The 23,808-nt window shown below is 37.4% G+C and overlaps 1 protein-coding gene across 9 annotated transcripts in view; it reads right to left on the bottom strand.

Annotated features, from left to right (window-relative positions):
* The window catches only part of GTF2I (general transcription factor IIi), a 73,151-nt gene that overhangs the window by 6,359 nt on the left and 42,984 nt on the right, over nt 1-23,808 (bottom strand). For all 9 annotated transcript variants that reach the window (XM_032786944.2, XM_032786938.2, XM_032786942.2 and 6 more), the window contains 18 exons: nt 21,913-22,096; nt 20,320-20,378; nt 17,071-17,142; nt 16,106-16,289; nt 15,715-15,773; nt 12,698-12,769; nt 11,970-12,153; nt 11,430-11,488; nt 10,543-10,626; nt 9,922-10,017; nt 8,985-9,050; nt 8,268-8,451; nt 7,543-7,595; nt 6,159-6,269; nt 5,241-5,324; nt 4,261-4,444; nt 2,657-2,685; nt 873-968 (listed from right to left, as the gene is read on the bottom strand). In XM_032786944.2, coding sequence (XP_032642835.1) covers nt 873-968; nt 2,657-2,685; nt 4,261-4,444; nt 5,241-5,324; nt 6,159-6,269; nt 7,543-7,595; nt 8,268-8,451; nt 8,985-9,050; nt 9,922-10,017; nt 10,543-10,626; nt 11,430-11,488; nt 11,970-12,153; nt 12,698-12,769; nt 15,715-15,773; nt 16,106-16,289; nt 17,071-17,142; nt 20,320-20,378; nt 21,913-22,096 — 1,860 coding nt within the window. The remainder of the gene's footprint in view (nt 1-872; nt 969-2,656; nt 2,686-4,260; nt 4,445-5,240; nt 5,325-6,158; nt 6,270-7,542; nt 7,596-8,267; nt 8,452-8,984; nt 9,051-9,921; nt 10,018-10,542; nt 10,627-11,429; nt 11,489-11,969; nt 12,154-12,697; nt 12,770-15,714; nt 15,774-16,105; nt 16,290-17,070; nt 17,143-20,319; nt 20,379-21,912; nt 22,097-23,808) is intronic.

Genomic DNA, 23,808 nt, shown 5'->3' with positions numbered 1-23,808 from the left:
CCTCTGTAATTACAGCACCTGCAGTAGTGGTGAGTTGCCCCTTAGAACTCAGAGAGTTTATTAGCTGGCCCTGTTTCTTGGTCTAGAATCTCACTTCTCAACAATTACGGTCTAATCCCACTATGTGGAGAAATCTATTCTATTCAAAGATATATAATTTGGGACACCAGTTTTTCAAAATGGACATAAAAAACGTATCTGAAATGTCAAATTCACTTAAAGCCAAAAGGAATATTGCTTACCTACAACTAGTTAAACACTCCGTAGTGTAAAGAAAATTAACTCTGCTAAATTCTTTGTGAAGATTTAGATATATGAACAGCATTCCAGAAACACAAGCAGTTACTGTGCTGCAGAAGATATTAACAGTGACTATAGGGACAGGATAAAGAGATCTCATTGCCTTCATCCTAATGTACTGCACCCACATTTGTTCCTTGAAAGTGATGGGCTAATTGGTTTGGTTAAACTAAGATCTGACCAAAGTATGCTCAGACTTTTGAACTAAACACAAACACAGAAACAAAGAAAGGAAGGAAGAACTTTATATCCTGCCTCTCATCCTTCCTGCTTACTGGTGACATTAAAAAAAAAAAAAAAAAAAAAAAAATCAACGTCAGAGAACTAACAACAAAAACCATAATTAAAAAGGGAGCAATGTTTCTTCCTACTCAGATTTTAAAATCCTTAATTACCAGCGCATACACTCTTCCAAAGTAAAATCTGGAATATCAGCAGCAGCAGCCGCCGCCGCCGCCTTTGCATGCCTCGAATACAGCCTATCATCAGGCAACAATTTCATTAGTTAGCAAACCCTATAATCTGACTCCTATCACCCTCCAAAAGGCAATTTATTACACCTCTATATTCACCTTGTACTACTGGTGCTGGTGCCGGAGCTGGAGCCGGAGCCGGAGCCGGTGTTGGTGCCTTGGCTGGTGTTTCTGATTCAGTTTTCTCCATCAACTCTGAGAGAATCAATACGGTCAGTTGTTTAGGTTTAAAAAGAAAATGTCCCTCAAACAGTCAAATGGCATTTATATTTTATTACACGTTCAACCCTGTGAACCTGTTGCATAAACAAATTATATTCACAGTAGCTGAATAATATACCCTCTTCTGTTCAATACAACGTTTTCCACTTCTCTTCCCTCAGAACCTAAAAATTCATTATAACCCCCTGCGCTAACATCACCCTTTATAATGCTAAACAAGACTGCTTTTCAAAGGATAGTATAAAACGAAGGGCAAGACCAATAACATTATTGAAGCAATAGACAATTCCCTCTGTATCTAGACACCTCAGATTGACTTTACCATTGATGACCTGACAGCAAACATTTGTATGGGAAAGAAATAGGACTTGATCCTATTATCAATATCCTTCTAGTGGTGGAAACTGCTCTCAATTGCCAATGATGTGTTATGCTATTGACTCCTGCAGTTATATGTAGCAGTGGACAGAGTTGCTCTTAAGTGGGTCCTTTCTGCCCCTCAGACATTTCTCTGGAACCCCTGCCAGGAACTGCTCTTCTGAACGGAGGGCTCTTGCAGATGATGACACAGGATATATGAGGCCAGTGGGAGAGTCAGTGAGAAGATCCTGAAGGCACTGTAGTCAGTAAAGCACACTGCCACTTCCAGCTGATGCAGTTGAGCATCTTACCCAGTGTAAAGGGGAGACTGGGCAATGGATGAGAGCTGGCTGACTGAGGCTCAATCCAGGTAAGAGAGAAGTAATGCTGGTAGGGGTTTGCCCTCTGAATCTGTAATATACCAATGGCTCAGTGCCTGACAAGGGATCTAGACTGTTCTCAGTAGTACCAGATGACAGTAGTACCAGTAATGGTCTCAAGTTGCAGTAGGGGAGCTTTAGGTTGGATATTAGGGAAACCATTTTCACTAGGAGGGTGGTGAAGCACTGGAATGGGTTACCTAGGGAGGTGGTGGAATCTCCTTCCTTGGAGGTTTTTAAGGTCAGGCTTGACAAAGCCCTGACTGGGATGATTTACTTGGGAATTGGTCCTGCTTTGAGCAGGGGGTTGGACTAGATGACCTCCTGAGGTCCCTTCCAACCCTGATATTCTAGGATTCTTAGGGATGCTGTGCTACCAGAGGTACTGTTTTTTCAAATGAGGCTTAAAACCAAGGTCATGACTATTTTAGATAACTGAAAATACCTGGGCATTTTTCACAATATTTGGGTGACCTGGCCAAAGTCCTAATTGGATAATTACATTCTGTCTCCCTAAATTCTAGGCTGAACATGTAATTTTTTCACTCCAATGCCTTTGGGTGGCTATTGAAAAGCTCCTGCATGTCAACTGCTATTGAAATGCAGCCACACCTGAGGTGAAGAGAATCTTGTATGAGTCTCTAACTGACTTCATCATGTTTCTAACATGCTCTGGGATCCTGCAGGATGAACTATGCAAGTTCTAAGTTAGCGCTGAGCTCATGTGGTTTTTTAAGTCAGGTCCTCCTGTAAATTAACCAAGCATGTTTAGATTTCCTACGTACTAACAAAATAAGTTGTCCATATTTAGCAGTTAATGCTCTGGACCTTCTGCCACCCGGAGATAATGCTACAATCATAGCATGCCCTGTGGAGTGATACATGAGTAGAATTCAAAGTGACAAAAAATAGAATACTTACGGTTGTTAATCACAAGTCCTGGAAATGGTCTGTGTAAACAAAAACAATGAATACTTAATGTTTCTAAGATCACTTTTACTGTACAATCTTTCCCTTTTATGGAGGGCCTCACCTGAGGGTTCATAACGGAGCACAAAGTAAAAGGAGGGACTGCAATATTCTAGCATAGTTCTGCCTGCAGCAGAGTGGTTTATCCAGCAGACTGTGTCAATTTTATATCAGTAAGAAGGTGCAAGTCCTTCCTTTAAATAGTTGCTAAGAAAATCAAATCTTCACTTGGGCCCAAATACTGCATGTTCTTATACTGATCAACACTCAAACTCAATATCAATCGTGATTAAGAGCTGCAAAATTCGGATCTCTCTAAATTGACTTTTTAGAAACTCCTTGCTAGCTAAGAGAACTGCTGTAAACCAGAATAGAATCGAAGTGTTTATGTTTTCACTTTCATGATTCATCATCTGTATAGATTCCAAAATCTCATTTACTCACTGTATAAGCAAAACCATTTATTTCTTGATTAAATTAACTTCCAGGGTAATCATCGTATTTTAACAAAAGACAGTACCTTAACACATTTTAAGAGGGATACATTCTCAAGAATATTAGGTAAAACAGTAATTGAAAATCTTAAATTTCAGAAATCCAATTATGTACTCATGACTTTTAAAACAGCCATGCTGATCTGGAAATTTAAAATACTACAGATACATAATTTACTGTTAAGAGCAAACAAGCTTGTGGACCTACGAATTCTGTTCTGCAAAGGAAAGAATTCGCAATCTAACAGCCTCAACAACGAAGTCCATAACTGTTTGTATAGTGATATGCTGTACCATAGGAGCAGTTTTCAACTGGTGTGCTAGAAATCACTTAAAACTCAATGTAAATCAATGTTCCCATGTATGCTTCTTCCCAAGAATTTTCATGTTAATGCTGTGCACCCGCAATTATTTGAATTTAAAGTAACCTCAATTGCTGGTTATTCAAAACGGAATCGACGCCTCCCCACATTTATTATATTGAAGATTTCCTCAATTTTCTGAAACACTGATTTTTCCAAAAGTATGGGCTATTCCCATGACATCTGGATAATCATGGTTACATTACATAACCAATGACAGTAAAACAACAGGATTACTTGTGGCACCTTAGAGACTAACAAATGTATTTCAGCATGAGCTTTCGTGAGCTACAGCTCACTTCTTCGGATGCATAGAATGGAACACACATACCGGAGATATTTATACATACAGAGAACGTGAAAAGGTGGAAGCATGCATACCAACAGGAAGAGTCTAATCAATTGAGATGACCTATCAATTATCACTTCACAAGTTTTTTTTTTCCCTGCTGATGATAGCTCATCTCAATTGATTAGACTCTTCCTGTTGGTATGCATACTTCCACCTTTTCATGTTCTCTGTATGTATAAATATCTCCTGTCTGTGTGTTCCATTCTATGCATCCGAGGAAGTGAGCTGTAGCTCACGAAAGCTCATGCTGAAATACATTTGTTAGTCTCTAAAGTACTCCTGTTTCTTTTTGTGGATACAGACTAACACAGCTGCTACTCTGAAACCAGTAAAATAACAGTCACATACCGAATGACAGTAAATTTGATAAACTCTGCTGATTCCAAAATCCTTCTCATGGAGCTGATCTCCAGATAACTGGGAGCTTTAAATGCCACTCCAGGAGGCATTCCATCCACCACCACACAGCCAGGGTTTATGGTGATTTTTCTGTATGGGACTTTCACAGGGAAATTCATACCGATTGCTTCACCTAAATAAGAGACGTTGTGATTTGAATTGTGACCCAAGTCTGCAAATCTCAGTTTACAAATACTCAGGGAAGTAAGAAAATTAAGTGATGTGAAAACGAGCATCTAAAATCATCTCAAGTGCTATAATCTTAAAATGCACTTGCCATTTAAAACATTACATAGGGTAATTTTCAAATGAACTGTATTCCAAACTGCACTCATGAAGGTTACGGTTCACGAGAGTCACTAGTATCCAAGTATCACAGTTCTATATATAAAGGACTAAAATTTAGGTTTTATAAAAATAAATTATAGAAAAGAACACAAACATTTTCATGAAAGGAAAAAGTGAGTCCTCTCACAATTAAAGCAACACTGCCCATTGCTAGTCAAGGACCAACAGAAAGAAACTAAGGAAGCTGATTTCATCGTCCAAGCTGAACACAGTATAAAAAGTAAAAGAAAAACTGAACAGTGAAAGGGTAAATAAGACTTAAAATGTTGAAGCTGAAAGTTTTTAAAAGGTGTTATCTGATCAGGACTGTGTAGCTTTAAGCAAATTCTGGGTTTACACGTAAAGTATTTATTAATCTAAAATCACAGGGATTTCTCGGTTTAAAAAATAAAACAATTTAGCCCTCAAACTAGATTTCTGTGGAAGCTGGTGCATATAATTGCAGACTAAAAAAATTACACATTGGTTATTATATATAAAGTGTAAAAACGTCAATTGTAAAGGTTATACTTATTTAAAACCAAAATGTAAATCAGTGGTTACTTTGAAAGCTATTTCAAATGAGAAATAAAAGCAATTACCAAACTTCCTGCTGAAGAGGTCATTTACTTGTTCTCTCAGTTGTCGAGCCTTTTCTACTTTTGATAATCTTTCACTTTCATCATCTGAAAGAAATTGTTGATGTCAGGATTTAGCAGGTGATTTTCTTCTTAAACTAGTGCAGTACTGACTGCAAAAGTGCTTATTTAAAACAAGAATAGATGTTTGCTTTATTAAGCACCTAGTAATCAGAACAAAAATAGGCCTTTTCACTGTTTTTTTGGTTATAGCAGTAATGGAGGATTTTGAAAATATGCTAACTATAAGAAGCAGCAGTTTTAAACAAGCCTGAAAATGATTTCAAAATATTTACAGGACGATGTTAGATTTATTAAAGGAGAAAATTTATTGAATAACTCCATTATTTACAAAATCATGATTTAAGTAAATGTGGTGACAGTGTAAGACTGGGGACTGAAATCCTCTATTTAGCCACAGTGCAAGCCTTCCCACACTGCCTAGCCAGTATAATTTATCCCCAAGCTAAAGTGACCACTTCTGGGGAAGAGAATCTCCATGATCATTTAATCCTAACTGTGTCTACTGAGACTGCCAACAAGGTTGCACATTAACACTTAATTTAGCACGTGATGGGGTAGTGCAGATGTGACCACCTGCAAATGGGAACTGAACTGAGATTCATTTTTCTGCAGATTTCACAAAGTAGTACAACAATCAAAAAGTTGAAAAAACCAGCAGTGTGACAACAGCGCAGACAAAGGCCACTTAAGAGAGGCTATTAAGTGGTACTCTCTGTAGGCTGAACTATATATAAGACAGGATGCGTCAAAGGGCAAATCAGGATGGGGAACAGGTGGGAACATTAAGCTAAGAGCTCTAGCTATGAAGAATGGGAGCTATAAACAGTAAGCAGCAGTAAAATCAGAGCACACACCTACCTGGTATAGTCACTTGAATGATGTTAAGATCTTCAACCCCTGCAGCTGTGTTCACTACTGGCTTTGTTGTGGTGCTTGTTGTATTTGATGTATTGGATGAACTGGTTTTTCCTTAAACAGAAACAGGAATTTAAAGTATGAGCAAAATAGCTGAAGATGAGCTAATATATATATAAAGGGGTAACACAGGGGGAGAAATAGATTTGTGGTTTAAAAAAAAGCTACATTTCCAAAAGGACTTAGTCTAAATGCCTAAGTCCCTTGACTGTCAATGACACTTAGGCTCCGAAGTGCTTAAGTCATTACTGAAAATGGGACTTGATTTCTGAAAGTTTACCCTTCAACTATTTCTTAGAAACTACCAAAAACAAGAGAAAAGGTTAATTTACGTTGCGAGGGCCTTGTTTTGTTTGCCTACCAGGTTTTCCAATGATATTTTATTTTTAAAAAAGAACGTGTGGATATTTTCATGTTTTGGTCAAAGCAATAAACTAGAGCACTCGAATTCTAGTAACACTATTAAAACAGATTGATCAAAAGAACGAATAGTGGAATATTAAATTCTCACCCACATAGGAAATCTTTCATAGCTGACTTTAATGGAGCTACGCCTACAACAACTGAGGATCTGTCCAACATGTTTCCTGCTCTCACTGACACTACCTTTATACTGGTGTAACGTCACTAACTTCAGTGGAGTAACCTCAGATTTAAACCACTGAGAGTAGGATCAGGTCCAATGAATGCCCCTCAGAAAACCAACTTCTTCTATGGATACCTGCTTTATGTCATAGTTTGGGAGTACAGTACGAGCCATTAACCAGTACCTCAATCCTTTTCATTTGATTGACACAGGGACTTTTACAGCCCCCTCCACTTTGCTTCCTTGTCAAAGCGGCATTACAAGTTGGAGTCGGGGCAAAGTGGCTCCTCACATTTTGTGTGTGCGCGCGCGCGCACTCCAGCACTTTAACGCTTTAGCTGAGCCACAGCCTCCTACTGCTTTGAAGGAGGCACTGTAAGAGTCAGTGCAAAGAGATCTGAGACCTTAAGTGTGCTAGATTATGCAAAGCTGACTGATAAACAAGAAAGCCATTACTGAAGCTCAACTGCTGAGTTGAGGAACTAGATAACAGTCAAGAAAATGTAACAGCTTTACAGCTCCTCAGAATTGAGACATATCTTCATTATAGAGGTGTACCAGTGGCACCATAGTTAAGGCTGTATCTTGATTTCTACTTGGATAAGACTTCCCAGTGAATATACCATGAAGTTTCCAGGAATTGGTTTACACTGGGCAACATTCCTGAAGTATTATAATCTTTAAAAGCAGCCCAAAACAGATCACCATCCAAACTCTTTAGCTCTCATAAAACTTACTTACTCTGGGGACTTTTAGCAGAGCTTTCCTTAATCGCTGCCTCGAACATCTCAGGCCTGCAGATGAACAGATTTGAACATTTCATATAGAACAGTAAAATTACATTCAATCCATCCAAAAGCAAAGGAAATACTAGCAGTCAAAACTGAGTCGTCAGGAGAGGGAGAGCAAAAATTAGTACAATAATGCTAGTCAAGCTGTTACACAAAGTTAACAAGACCACTGATCATTTTGGTTTTCTACCTTCACCACAGTACAGCTGTCAAATCCTTAATACCTTAATGTTTTTACTCTAAAGATCAGGGGTCAGCACCATCATGTTGCACAACAAACACTTGACAAAATTCTGAAAATCAGAGTTTTTGTCATCCATCATAAGTCTGATTTAACATCCTTACTGCAGTTTTGGTGATCTTTTAGGTAAAAATGATGCAACTACAAAGCCTGCAGCTCCCGCTAAAGGGGAAATATAAAGTCAACTTTAAAATCGAAATAAGCCCAGAACTGTGTGCTGCTCCCCATTAAGCAGGCTTTGAGGAGCATTCAGCATAGAAAAATGCTAACATATTCTTCCCCAGATGTGAAAAATCCTCTGGTATTTCCTGATTTGCTAGACATTTACGTATATATACTAGTGTGGTTAGTGGAGGAATCTAGCACTTTTCAGGGCCTAACTTTGTTCTTTAAGCTTTGCAGCTCATTTCCATTGACACACACAGTTTTCTTACTTTTTTATGATAAATTTTATCTTAGATTTGTTTCGCAGGATCTTCTCCAATCTTGGAATGCCAAAAGTAGATGGTCGGCGGAATGGCACCCCCTCAGGTAGTCCTTCTACATAGAAATCCTCTGGGTAGGATTCAAATAACGCAAATGGGACCTTGACAGGATCTTTAAGCCCCAGAGCTTCCCCTGAAATGAAAGAGCATGTAAATTACAAAAATAGTATTTTATCCTAAAGAAGGGAGTTAAGTTTCCAGCATGCTCCTCTGATACCTTCCACATACACACAACGGGAAAATCGCAAGTCTGCAATCAATCAAGCAAGCACCTCTTCCTGAGAGACTGTTTGAGTCCCTAACAGCACAGCTCCTCTTGCAGCCATGTTGTCCGGCTGAGCCACAAAGAGGTGCATGGCAATATGGAACTAATGGGTCTCTGGTGGACCACAGGACGTCTGTGGATTTTTGAAGCCAAACCCCTGCACTACTCCTCCATTTCCAGCCTTACATGAAAAACTTAAGGGGAATCCCATAGTTTGGAATTTTCAATCCACCATGTGAAAATCAAGCTCATGGGAGATAACAGGGCCCAGAGTTTGAAAGACTATTAGAGTCTTTCATAATCTGTGTACGAACAGCACCATCAGACACAATGTACATGCCCAAATACGTAATCTCATCAAGCTCTAAAAGGTACGTTTTAAAATAGGTTGACATGCTTACCACATTTTTCGTTAAAAAGATTTTCAACTTTTTGTTTTAGGTCAGTAATTTTGGCATTCCAAGCCTCTGTCAGGAAATCAGAAGAGTTAGATCAGCATTTGTACATTTGTTTTGAGAAAAAAATCTGACTAGGAATTGTTATATATATATATATATATATAATTTTACAAAATATTTACAACAATTGTTTACCGATAAATATGAAGTCAAAAATGAACAAAATGGCTAATCACACACTAAACAGCATTGAAACATTGCTTCTAATCCTAACTCATACCCACTATTGAGACTCTTCTCCTTGAAGCTTTACAAAAGATCTCAACTAATGAATAAACCAAAGACTCAACTGTAATGAATTCAACAGTGATATATTACAGTTCTCAGAGGCACACAGAATAATATGAGCCAGCACCCAAAGCTTTGAAAAGGCCAAACAGACATGCTATTTTCTTGAGAAATGTGATCTCAATTATACTTGTTTCATGAAAAGATAGATTTTTGTCACAAAATCAATATTAGTCCTTTTAACTCCACTCTAAACTTTTACTGAGCAAAAAGAACGTTCTTTTGTTTTACATTTTGTGACTATCATGTTGATAACCCTGCACAGGCCCAACCCACAATAGGGAGGAAAAGTTAAAATTTCTACACATGACTCTGCCCAAAATATGTCTTCTAAAAGTAGGTAACCATGGTCAGAGAACTGCTCTCCGATAACTACTGTGAGCTGCACATAGCCTAATCTTGTGATTTCTATGATCACCTATCCCAATACATGCAAACTCAAAAAGCCCTTGACTCAGTCATCAAATGCAGAATTAAGATATATCTGTCAAAAAAAAAACAACAACCCTCTACTATGATGAAATCTCAAGAACTTATAAAAAATCAGAACAAACAAAGGCTATCAAGGCAGATTAAAACCCACAATATTTACCAAAAGAAAACTCTCTTCCTCGTGGCTTGAAGCCCATATTGGATCCATTGGTTTGAGAATTAGTTCGAACATCTGTTGTTTGTGGTTTATTAGGACCTGCAGAAACGAACAAACATATCTATATCTATATAGTGTAATATTAAGAGTGAACGAGAGCATACCAGTAACCATCTTGTGAGAGAAACAAAAATGATGAAATATGGCAATTGATTACTAAGTAAAACTTAAAGTTTGAGTCAACCGTGGAACAAAAATGCTGTTTAGAAATGCTGTAAGGATTGTGGAATTAAAACATAACATACTTTAGCATCATTTAGTCATTGTCCACCCTTCTGTATTATTTGCCTTAAAACAAGTTCTCATTTCTCTCTTTGGAATGAAGGATCCAAATGTGTTGTGAAACAATCTCTGACAGAGCCATCCTTCTTCCTACAACTTATAATGTTAATCAGAAATGAAAAATAGAACTGGTATCGTGAAGTTAAATTCAGTTTTTGACACAGGGCAAAACTTAGAGACCATTTTTTAAAATAATATAATTATACTGTGAATGCAAGGTCTTCTGCAGTTACTATTGCCAGTTACTTTTATAAGAATATTCCGTAAAGGAAGATTTCCTACCTTCTTCAACAGTCACCTCAATCTCTGGAATCTTTGAATTGCTTGCAGGACTTCTTGCTCTCTTTGAACTCTTTGGACTCAACGCTACAAATCAACGATACTATTACTCTTCAGTAATGGACATACTGTATAGTTCCCAAAAGACAGTATTTGTAAACATCCCAGAAACAAAATCATCTGACATATAATGTGTATTGTTTAATGGTATGCTTTATAAAAGCAAAACAATGCAAGTAAGATCACATAATTGAAAAAGTGGATTTATTGCTTGTGAAATAAGCGGGTCTGACAGACGCTCATTCAATATTCACTACATATTGTGAGCACCACACAAGATAAAGACAGTTAATATCTTTGGCACACTGGTTTTAAATGGAATTTACATCTTTGGTACTTTTTATTATCTAAATCCAAAAAGCTGATTCATTTTGATATTTATAAAGACCGTAATTTTGTAAATGACTTGACAGTTTCTCTAAGAAATGTCTTATTTTTTAAATAAAAAATCCAACTTATATACTAGGTGATGCTGTTAACAGCAAAATCAATGCGACCCAATAGCTTTGTAATTTATGTCCTTTACATCCTCCAGATTTGTGTTGCTCCAGATCATAAAATAAATGAATGGTGTAATTAATTGGTGTGCTCTTAAGCAGATATTCAGTGTGACTTTTGTTACATTTCCCAATGTTTTAAAAGAATATAGGTTTTGTGTTTTTAGGAAAACCCTTTGGGACAGATTTTACCACCCTTGCTCATGCTAGGTAGCACCTCTCTCTATCAGTAGCCCGTACTGTTTTCAAGTACTAAGCTGTTACTCAGTCAGGTAACGGAAGCAGAATCAGGGCCTCTGAGGTGAGGGCAGTATGGAATGTTTAACCACTTACCTTTAGTGTTTACTTTACTAGCCAATCCAGCAGGCAAATAAGAAGTGACAAGCTCTGGCCTAAAAATGTAAAATATGTTACAAAATGCAGTCTAATAAATTACAGATACAAAAAGTAGTACAGTGAATTATTTACTTATTTATTGGGATTCAGACAAATTTATATAAAGTCATTATAACAGTCTTTTAGATCATGAAGTATGGGTCAGTCAATGTAAAGTAATAAGAAAGTTTCAAAATCTAAGGCTAGGTACCTTGCCTTTTGCATTTACTTTAGGGGGGGGGAAATGCTTCAAGATGCAGAACTACTATCTTCCCTAGATACACTCTGCATGACATCAATTAGGCACATACACCCCATTTCATGAAATTTAATCAGGAAGGCATGTCCTTTTATCAGAACAAGTGAATGTGCCAAAATAGTTCACTTTGTTTTATCTATAAAAAACATTAGGCAGCATTTAAAAACCCAAAAGCTCCAGGAAGAGTTTCATATAATTTCAGCAAACAGCAATTAAAAATAACCAAATGATAAACTTACTTTTTAACAATAAATTTGATTTTGCCACTTCCACGGACAATTCTTTCAAGGCGTGGAATTCCAAACCATGTGGGACTCCGGAAGGGGATTCCTTCTGGCAAGCCTTCCACATACAAGTACTCAGGGTTCGATTCAAACACAGGGTAGGGAACCTTCACCGCCTCTGAAAGCCCCAGGGCTTGGGCTGAAAATAAAGATTATGTGATGAGCTCAGATGGGAGGCATTTTATTTCAATTGTTCTTACTAAGGCTGGCATTTGTATTAGTTATAGTGGCAGTAGCACCTCTAATCGGAATCAGAGAAGGGGTTTAAAACAACTTTCCCACCATCATTCCACAGTTTGGAATCACCGCATGTAGTGATTTTGCGGATCTCGCTAGGTAGGATCTTGCAATAATTATCAATCTAGGTCCACAGTATCTGCTACTTTTTTTATACGAGTTCCTTTCATCTAAGGATCTTAAAGTCCTGTATGAATTTGCATAAACATAATTAATCCCCTTTTTAGAGAAGCCTAGGCACAAAAAGTATGGCTATGATTTGCCCCATGTCACATAACAAGCCACTAGCAAGAGTAGGGAATAAACCTCAAGACTCCCAGATCTGTTGTTCTGCCACATGGTTAAATATTTGTTCTAATTTATCGTGTACCACAATACTCCTTGTACAGAAAATTGTTTTAAAACAGAGCAGCACTACAACACAGTTTATTTAAGGTTTAACTCACCAAATTTCAGATTAAATATCTCTTCCACTTGCTTCCTTAGTTTTGTGATTCTGACATTCCAATCTTCTTTGACTGAAAATCAAAAATAGATGCATCTTGGGTTACTATGTTAACAATGGAAATCTGGGAAAAGGTGGTAGTCCTAAAGGTATTTCTTTTATCACTGGAGTCTAACTAACAATGCAAAAAATTGTCTTACTTTCTAAGGTGCGCAATCACAATTTGGTATAAAAGGAGTTACACGTGTACTGATTATTATGGTAACTGAAATTCTACACAATGTTAAATATATAATATATATAAAAATATATTAAAAATGACGGGAAAATATGTCTAAGCATGATTATAAACCTCTATCAGTGTCCCAAATGTATGAACTTGTCCTTCAGGACCCTGGGCAGTGGGAAGGAATTATTTTAGTGGCTTTGACATAACAAGAATTATTAACAATTTTACCTCATGAGATTAAAAATCTTTAGAACAGAATATGAAGATTTAGAGCATTGTCATAAATTTTGACTATCAAAAATAATTTAGTCTTGGCTTTTATTATAAAAGAAAGTTGGTGACAGAAAGCAAGCCAGGAGCCAATTTTCTAAATTAGGTGAAGAAGGAGGCAGGGAGCATGTTAGTGGAAATACATAAATACTTAAATATAATCATTTTATTCCCCAACAAACAGTGCAATTATAATTATTGATCATATCCACTGAGGAGAAAACTTGTACTTTAGCAATGAAACCAGCATTTTTTAAAAAAGCATGTGTGTGAAACAAGCAATATGTGCACCGGATCCCAGGCTCAAAATCATATTTCAAATGAACAAATTATCTGGTCCATTTTATGTCTAACCCTTTCAATTACAAAAACCAAAGAATTTTCATAATTTTCACCATTTATATTATTTACTAATTTAAAAGAGCTCACATGGACCCCAGTCCTCCAAGCATTTAACACACGATCTTATGCATAGAAGAAAGTATTTGCAAGATTGGGGCCTTAACTTGGCAAGTGAAAAAATATACTGAACAGCTTTATTTTTAGATTTATAGTGCCACCACATGAGAAGCACAAGCAAATATTGTCTGGGCTGAACACACGAGGGGAAGTTTTCTATCCAACCAAAGAGCACCATAATATTCTTACTAGCCAAAATTCTGGAATTTTTTTTTTAAAATACACAATCAAAATGATGTCCCCCTAAACTATCTGGTATCTGCAAAACTAACATTTTGAATTGTTTGGAAAAAATTGGCATGTGTGTTCGGGGGACACAGTCTGCTTTAGCAACAATGGCACAGGGGACATTCTCCAGTTTTGCCTTATGACTAACTGCCAGGAAAGAATGTTGCATTCAGTGGTTTTCACTAACGTTTCAAGCCAAACTGAACATGTTTTCTGTGTTTATTTGTCTAACTTGTGCCCTGGATATGACCACAGGCAACATTTTGTGTGTATTTAGAGCACCAGTCTTTCCCAGCAGCTGATGACAGATATAATAACCAGTGGGAAATCAGCATGTCATTCTAATCACTATGAGGCTTTTTTTTTTTTAAATGGTGATTGCTGCATGCCAGTTCTTCCAGAATAAGATGCTATGAACGCAGTTTCTTTCATCACTGATATTGTTCATACTTATTGTTGCAGTTATCTTGTCAACATGCCAGTTATGTTGTACAGTAGGACGATGAGCTACAGCTTTGGCAGCAAGACTGAAATTAGATGCTGCCTAACTCTGCAGGGTAGCCTGTTGAAAGCTGCACTATCTCGACATACCAAGTCTTGTCCCTGAAAGCCAAGAAAAATCCCCAATATGCTTTGATAAGACGCGGATACTATTGAACCGCAAACATTTGGCGGAAAAAGTGACCTGCACTCCCTGGTTAGGTAAAACCTAACATTTTTTGTGGTTCTATGGATTGAAAATTGTGAATACAGCACCTTAACTAAATCAAACTGTGCTCTGACTAAAGTGATCAGGTACCAATCTTCACATACCTGGTACCTCTGACCTGATGATCTCAACATGTTTTACAAATAAATTCAGTGTCATAACACTGCTGTTTGGTAGACAGTGCACCCAGGTGGGTAAATGAGGCTAGAGAAATCTAGTAAAGCAGGTTCCTAGTCCTGTGTTACCACCACTAGGGGACTCATTCTTTTATATGAAATAAGTTCTGAACTTTATAGTGTACACTGGTATTTCATCACTATGTACTTACAAAATGACATCTGATCTATCATTTCCTAGCAGTTCCCTTATTTTAGGAGATTAAAAAAAGGAGGCCTGAAAGAGTCATCTGGTTCTTTTCCTTCACTTCACTTTATGGTTCTTTAAGAATTCATTCTGGAGAAGGAGAGGCACTTCTCACTTTTAAAAGATGATTATGATCACACAAGACATTAAGAGACTGAAGTTTATGGAAAGATGCACAGTGACTTCCATGGGCTTTGGATTAGGCCCTAATAGAACTTCTTGAGAACTTAAGTTTCGCTAGGTTTTACGTCTGAACCATTCAATTTCTAAAGTGTCAGAGGTTAGCTGGACACCAACCATAATGTGTTTCAGATCATTGTTTTCAAGGATGGCTATTATTGGTTTCTTATAAACCTTGAGAAGAGCATACCAGTATTCCTAGAAGCGAAAATAGTGTTGTGCTTCATTTCTTTAAAAATGATGTTGTGCTCCATAATTTGTTTCCCACACCAAAGAGCACCCCCTCCCTCTTACACGTTTAAAAAATTTCCTACTCAGTAAAATGAGGAAGAGAGTTAATTTTCAGTATATTTATCTCAAAACAAACACATACACTTGTTCTTACAAAGATTGCGGTTAATTTCTAATTTAGCAAAATATGAAAGATTCCTTCAAGTACAAATATATTAAAGAGAGTTTCTCTTCATTTATACATATTTGGTACCACTTTAGTCATGCGCGGAGGTCATAAAAATTAATTTCATATATTTATTCTGCATATGAATATATAGATGGAATTTGCATACAGTATGCATCCTACCTGGCGTATTTGATCTTGGTTGAGTAACTTCTGCTGGACTGAGAGTTAGTAGTTCTGGCCTGTAATTAGAGAGCAGGTTATCAAATTGTTCTATACAGTCTCTGAATAATGATTTTTTTGTTTTATGAATCTATGTTTTGATTTTAATTTTATTTATTTCAAATTGTCACCAAAATGGGCTAGCTGCTATACAGATATTTAGGAAGATTATGGCCTCAATTGCGAACACCAATTTTCTTTGCAATGTGAAATATCTTCTGTTTGCTGGAACCAGAACTCAGAATGCTTTATGGTGTTATAAAGCTGAAAGCTTTTATTTTGCTTCAAATCAATCAATCTCTTGGCCTTTTCCTCTTGTTTTTTCAATGTATGCACTAAAATGTTCACCTACCTTTTGATTACAAATTTTATTCTGTTGCCCACTTGAATAATCTTTTCCAGTCGAGGGATTCCATACCAGGACGGACTCCTAAATGGAATGTTCTCTGGCAGACCCTCCACATAGAGATCACTGGGGTGTGCCTCAAATTTCTGGTATGGGACAGCTTTTGGCTCAGTGCTCCCTAGGGCCTCAGCTGTTAGAATAACAGAAATTCAACAACATAGATCCAATGATTGATCAGTCCAGCCAAACATTTTGATTCAGCAAAAACTATCACAAAGTCTCTGGGCCATCACATAAATAGTAACATTAGGTACTAGCATAGCAAAGAATATCCAAACCCACTGGACTCCAAGTTGAAGACACAGTTTAGTGGACTAATTATCATACTGTCTCATCTGATGTTCAGTACGTATCCCACCAACAGCGCTGGATTGCAGATTAATGCCAATGGGTTTGCACAGGAGAAAAAGTCAAAGCAGGATTGGGTTCAAAGTGATTTGAACTTATTTTCATACAGTATCACACTTTCAGTAGTTTCATTCTTGACCTGTACACGTTCCTATGTAGGCTGGGGGAAACAGCATTTAAAATTCAAAAAGCCCAGAAATGCTCAGCTATTAATCCTAACAGTGCCACTGATGTTATACTGTACACTGAAAAATAAGCTGACTGTTTGCTTTACCACAACTAGAGAGAAAAATCTAAATACAAAAGGAATCGGAACCATAAAAGGTAACTTTACAGATGAACTTTACTGTAAATTTACCCTTTTGAATAAACATTACAGCAATAAGATTTATTTTTGCTTAACAGTCAGGATTTCAAGCATCTGGAAAATTTTAATTCAAGAGTTTCATCCACTTATGCCTCAGAAGGATCCAAGAAAGCTTTCTTAAGGATAGCTAATCTGAAATCAACCTACTATGGGTTAAAAGCCACACAAGAAGTTGGAATACTAGCAGTGTACTTACCAAATTTTTTACAGAAAAGTTGATCTACCATCTTCCTTAATTTGGTGATTCGGGCATACCACTCTTCTTTCACTACAATTAATAGTAACAGAACAAAGATAACTTTCCTTAATTATTTTGATTAACTGCAAGATTGTAAAGGCAATTGAGACACGGGTGCTATTCACTAACACTTTAAACCCTCATTTTTTTAACACAGGTATTTAATTGTTTTTCTTTGAATACTAATACACGCCCGCACAAAGAATGATACACAAGCTTCACCAATGCAGACTCTTACTCCTAGGTCTCACGCCTCTACCATGGACTCAGGAACTCTCCAGCATTCCCAGTTCCCCCTCTCAGATCAAGGCTGACAATGTTTAAGAGGCTTATATGAGCTACCATCGCTTCAAGGTACATTATAATGTATATAGACTCTGAACATTCAGCTTCAGACAATTAGCAAAATCTGACCCTGAAGCGGGATAGGATAATAACAATCAAAACACATGTTGAAGAAAGTAATTCTCAAATCATCATACACACAATGCTATATGTATTTTTCTTAAAATAACAAGCAAACAAACCCCAAACAAACAAAAAAACCCACCTAATCCTTTGTCTTCCAGGTTTGGGGGAAAAGAAACTGATGGATATGGATTATAATGTTGATAAATGCTTGCATTGTTATCTTTGAGTGGAAATTTCTAGTATCTTTGAGTGGAGGCAAAAGAACGCAGGAGTTATCTATTGAGACTATTTACCACTGGAAAAAGGATCAAGGGGTAATATCAATTATCTTTTGCATTATAACAAGAGAATAGTCACATTCTCTTAGTAAGTCTTGCCTTATGCCAGTAGCCATGAAGATAACCAATAGCACAATTAATATACAGTATTTTTGGCACATAACAGCCTAATCTCACACTCCACTTTAAATACATTAACTTAACCAACCATACTCTGATAAATATACTCCCTAACCACTAAAATGGCATCAACTGTGGAGACAGAAAGCCTACCCTGTCAAATTAATAATCAAATTATAGCATCTTTTCTTTGGCCAATTTCATCTGATAGGTTAGCTCAGTAAGACTCTTAAAAGTGAAAAAAATGATACAGCCAGTTTAGCCATTCACATCTCATTTTACCTTCACCATCTATGTGCAACACATTTGGTTTAAGTTCAGGTTCATAAATGCATTCTTCTGGATCTCATGTTATATTTTCTAAATACAACAGACCCTCTAGGACTGGAAGGGACCTCGAGAGGTCATCGAGTCCAGTCCCCTGCCCTCATGGCAGGACCAAATACTGTCTAGACCATCCCTGATAGACATTTATCTAACCTACTCTTAAATATCTCCAGAGATGGAGATTCCACAACCTCCCTAGGCAATTTATTCCAGTGTTTAACCACCCTGACAGTTAGGAACTTTTTCCTAATGTCCAACCTAAATCTCCCTTGCTGCAGTTTAAGCCCATTGCTTCTTGTTCTATCATTAGAGGCTAAGGTGAACAAGTTTTCTCCCTCCTCCTGATGACACCCTTTTAGATACCTGAAAACTGCTATCATGTCCCCTCTCAGTCTTCTCTTTTCCAAACTAAATAAACCCAATTCTTTCAGCCTTCCTTCATAGGTCATGTTCTCAAGACCTTTAATCATTCTTGTTGCTCTTCTCTGGACCCTCTCCAATTTCTCCACATCTTTCTTGAAATGCGGTGCCCAGAACTGGACACAATACTCCAGTTGAGGCCTAACCAGCGCAGAGTAGAGCGGAAGAATGACTTCTCGTGTCTTGTTTACAACACACCTGTTAATGCATCCCAGAATCACGTTTGCTTTTTTTGCAACAGTATCACACTGTTGACTCATATTTAGCTTGTGGTCCACTATGACCCCTAGATCTCTTTCTGCCATACTCCTTCCTAGACAGTCTCTTCCCATTCTGTATGTGTGAAACTGATTGTTCCTTCCTAAGTGGAGCACTTTGCATTTGTCTTTATTGAACTTCATCCGGTTTACCTCAGACCATTTCTCCAATTTGTCCAGATCATTTTGAATTTTGACCCTGTCCTCCAAAGCAGTTGCAATCCCTCCCAGTTTGGTATCGTCTGCAAACTTAATAAGCGTACTTTCTATGCCAACATCTAAGTCGTTGATGAAGATATTGAACAGAGCCGGTCCCAAAACAGACCCCTGCGGAACCCCACTTGTTATACCTTTCCAGCAGGATTGGGAGCCATTAATAACTACTCTCTGAGTACGGTTATCCAGCCAGTTATGCACCCACCTTATAGTAGCCCCATCTAAATTGTATTTGCCTAGTTTATCGATAAGGATATCATGCGAGACCGTATCAAATGCCTTACTAAAGTCTAGGTATACCACATCCACCGCTTCTCCCTTATCCACAAGACTCGTTATCCTATCAAAGAAAGCGATCAGATTGGTTTGACATGATTTGTTCTTTACAAATCCATGCTGGCTATTCCCTATCACTTTCCCACCTTCCAAGTGTTTGCAGAGGATTTCTTTAATTACTTGCTCCATTATCTTCCCTGGCACAGAAGTTAAACTAATTGGTCTGTAATAATAATATCTAGCTCTTATTTAGTGCTTTTCATCAGTAGATCTCAAAATATGTTACGAAGAAGGTCAGTAACAAGCTTTATGTGCTTATTGTAAATACATTTACAATCATGGATACGGCATAAATGAATATCCAGCATTTTTTGCTCATTCCCATTTTGCAAATTTTGGTGTGGTATGTTATCAAGGATTTTGAATTTTAAGCCCATCTAAGCCTTCAATATCAATATCAACATCCGACAGACCAGACCATCTCACTAGTGAGTTTTTCAAACTCTGAATTTGAAAAGTATTAAGTTTTAATTTTTCTGGCTTGACAAGAGTACTTCCAGCCCAGCAGTAGTGTAGAGTTACAATCTAAGCAAATATTGTTTCATACAGATCAGGATCTCTGCATCTTAGCTGTCAGGTTGAGGGGGCAATAAATATTGGGAGTACTGCTAACTAATCGCAACGTATTTCCAGAAAACTAGTCTTTTCATTTACTTGCTGAAAATATATTTCTGAAAAACTTTTATTCCAAAATCAAAAGGTATCTTTGCCATGAATTATACTAAAAAATAGGTTGTAGCAGGACAGGAAGGACACAAAGTGAATACCACTCATGCCTCTTTACAAATAGAAGACATTTAATCATATTGCTGTTAAGCAATCCAAAAGTTTAGAAGTCCTACCTCCTGCAGCTGGTTTGTCCAGCGGTGCATCTTCTCGTGTTGAATTCAAAAGCTCATGTCTAAAAAAATGTAACAAGTATACATTCTTCAGCATTAACATACCTTTTGATATGTTTTTAACCAAATGGGAAGTTATAGCATATAGCTCTATAGCAAATTCTACTCTTAGTTACCACTGTGGGACCAGAACAGTATTCAGAATCCCCAGCATACTGGTTCTAGTCAATATCAAACCCTGAAGGCTATTACTACAGCTTGCCAGAAGAATTGTTGACAAATAGTGTTTTGCTGAGATATGCAGTTTTGTTGAAGCCAAAACCTTTCACAGACACATACAAACTTTGAAGGGAAGGCTTCTAGTGTCCAAGGTGGACTCTCCAATCCCCGTCACGGAAAGGGGCATAAAGAGACGAATCAAAAACCTGACCTTTTTGATGCAAAAATGATGTTTCAATCTTAATAATTATTTGCATTATTGTACTACCTAGGTGCCCTAATCTTGGATCAGGGCTGCAGTGTGCTAGGGACTGTACAAACACAGAATTAAAAGTCTCTGCTCCAAGGGGCTCACAATACAAGTCCATACAATTTCATTTAGCAAAAATGTTCAAGTTCTTCCTTAATTTTTTTGTTTTTCTTCCCATATGGAATGAAAAAAGGTTTTCAAGCCTCCAACGTTGCTGTGATAAAGAATGCTTGTCCTCCAGCCAGCTCTGGTTACTACTCACAACAAAAGTAATGGAAAGGTTACAGAATTGCTGTACTTTATTAAAGATCCTTGGCTTGTGACCAATTTAGGAAGAGTCGAAGATAATCTATGAAAATCAAAATGTCTGCTCAGAGATTTTTCTTTCCCCAAATGAGACAAAGGTGGCAGATCCCAAAGATAATAATCAGTTGCAGAACAGAGTTTGTGCTCTCATTGTAGCCTCATCTTACTTTCCTGTGGACACCCACGAAAGGCCTTGCACGGATATCACTAAAACATATATCCTGGAAATCTGGGAAACTAATACCAATGCTGAAGGGAAGGCAACATATAGAAACAAAACATTCTCCTCTTAAGCTAATTATAGTCTTGATCCAAAGCTCATGGAAGTCAATGGAGAGACTTCCATTAACAGTATTAAACATGTAAAAATGGAAGTTGTCTTGTCTCTCAGCTTCATTTATATTACATGCACTATAACATCTGACTGAAGTGAACCACCAAGCTACTAATGGTGAATGTCACACACTACCAGTCATTGGACAACTGGAGACAATATGCTGATAGGAAAAACTTACAATTCACACCTAGATCCTCAGCTGGTATAAACTGGCATAGCCCTGAAGTCAATGAAGTTATGTCAAATTACACCAGCTGAGGATCTGGCCCATGATCTTAGAGAAAATTCATCACCAATTGGGATCTTGTACAATCACTATTGTGGTGTCAAATCTGTGCCTGAATAATGCTTTACTGGTTTGACAGAAAAAGTTACTTCTTGCTAGCACTACAATCAATTTGGAAATTCTCAGAGACAGTGAAGAATTTTGGTTACAGCACGGTATGAAGAAAGGAAGAGTGAAAATACATGCAAAGCTCCTTACTTCTTAATCACAAACCGTATCCGTTCCTTGGCCAGCAGTATCCTCTCAAGGCGTGGGATCCCATAGGTAGATGGCCTCCTGAAGGGAATTCCTTCCGGTAGTCCTTCCACATACAAGTCTTCTACATGTGACTGGAAAAGTGGGTACGGGATAGACACTGGACCTTTTGCTTTTATAGCTTGAGCTTTAAGATAAAAGGAAAATAAAAACATTAGCACAGGTTAGATAAGGTGATGAGCTATTTGCTTGGTGCTAATCTGAATAATATAAATACAAGCAGATAAGCAGGCAATAAATGCTTAGTATCACTCTAAATGCCTAACCATTCTATTTATGATTTATTTACAGTAGGAACTTCTCCCATTCTCTCTCTCACATACACCCCACAAGCAAGGTGTCTCTTCCTCTTTTCCCATTTCTCAGCAAAAATTTAGCAGCAGAGACTGCACCTGTTACAGTAAGGTTTCATCTTACTTTGGATTCATTTGCTAGTACATTGTAGAGTATCAAATAATCAAAATTACAAACCAAGTACATTTTTCAATGCATTAATTCTGAGTTGGCCAACATGGTAACAAAAATTCAATAATTCATAACGGGCTTCCAGTCTTTAGAATGACTTAATGAAGTTCTACTTTATTTCAGTAGTTAAGGAATTGACCAATGGAGCTAACAATACATTTCTTATAAGGCCAAGAACAAAAATGTGGTCTTAAAAACAACCAGTCTTCAAAAATTAAAAGCTAATGGCTCATTCACTGGTAGCACAGTCAGAAAATCACCTCAATATGCCTTTGCAACAAGAAGAACATTAATCCCAAGTATTCTCTATTACCAACCAAGCTGTTTGGTGTATTTTGTTGTTTGGCGTTTAGCTATGAACATCAGAAGCAAGGTTAACTAGGGAGAAAGCCTTTTCATGGACCAAAATCTGCTCTGGGGTAACTACACATACAACTCACTGACTTTAATGATGTATCTGAGGGCAGAATTTGGCCCTGAAAGGGCAGTCAGTAATGCAAAGAAATCATCCTTCTAAGATACAATCTACACTCCAAAACAAACCAGGAGGCTTCTCAAGGAAATTTAGAGTTAACAATGACATTGCTTACATAGCTACAAAACCAGTTAAGTACTTCAAGACATGATGCTTTGTACAGTCTACACAGAAGTATAGCATCTTAGATCAACAGGTAAGTTCACGAAGGCAGAGCACCACATACCAGCTGCAACTCTTTCCCTAACTCCTTGTATTGGCTAGATATCGCACAAGACTCAGTAGTGAGATTTCATGCTGTAGGCCTGAACCTGTTTCCTTTACAGTTAATAGAGTTGTGTCAGGGATTCCAGTAGAATCGGATGATGTCCAGTAAGTGATCCACTAACTAGAAGCGCAGCAATCTGAGTTAAGGCCAAATCAGAGTAATCTCAGCTGCGTTAATGACTTCTGAAAGTATATGGCCGTCACGGCACTTTCTCAAGTGATATAATTCAATGTGCAGGGAGCCAGTCAGACATAGGCTATGTTCAAAATAATCAAGTTAACTGTATACCAAATGCTTAATCACATTTTATATATGGGGAAGAGCCAATTGAGTATTTAAGGGCATTTAAATACACATTATTTGAAGTCCTATTTTGAAAGAAACGTATTATTATTATTTTAGGCAGCCCAATGTGCAAGTTACACAAAAGAGGAAACTTTGAAAATATTCTGTACTAGTCCTATATTCTGCATAAGATGATAAATATGATAGAAAACTGTATGAAGATAGTCTAGTTTGATCACAGTTGTTGCTAATATGGTTTCAACTCTATAGGCCCAAACAGGAACAGGACACTATATTAAAGTGACAAAGATCCATCTGGAGAAATTTTTAGGAAATGGTATATTCA

This window comes from Chelonoidis abingdonii, chromosome 20 (genome assembly GCF_003597395.2).
Source record: "Chelonoidis abingdonii isolate Lonesome George chromosome 20, CheloAbing_2.0, whole genome shotgun sequence".
Classification (NCBI taxonomy): domain Eukaryota; kingdom Metazoa; phylum Chordata; order Testudines; family Testudinidae; genus Chelonoidis; species Chelonoidis abingdonii.
This window is presented reverse-complemented; position numbering and strand designations above follow the sequence as displayed.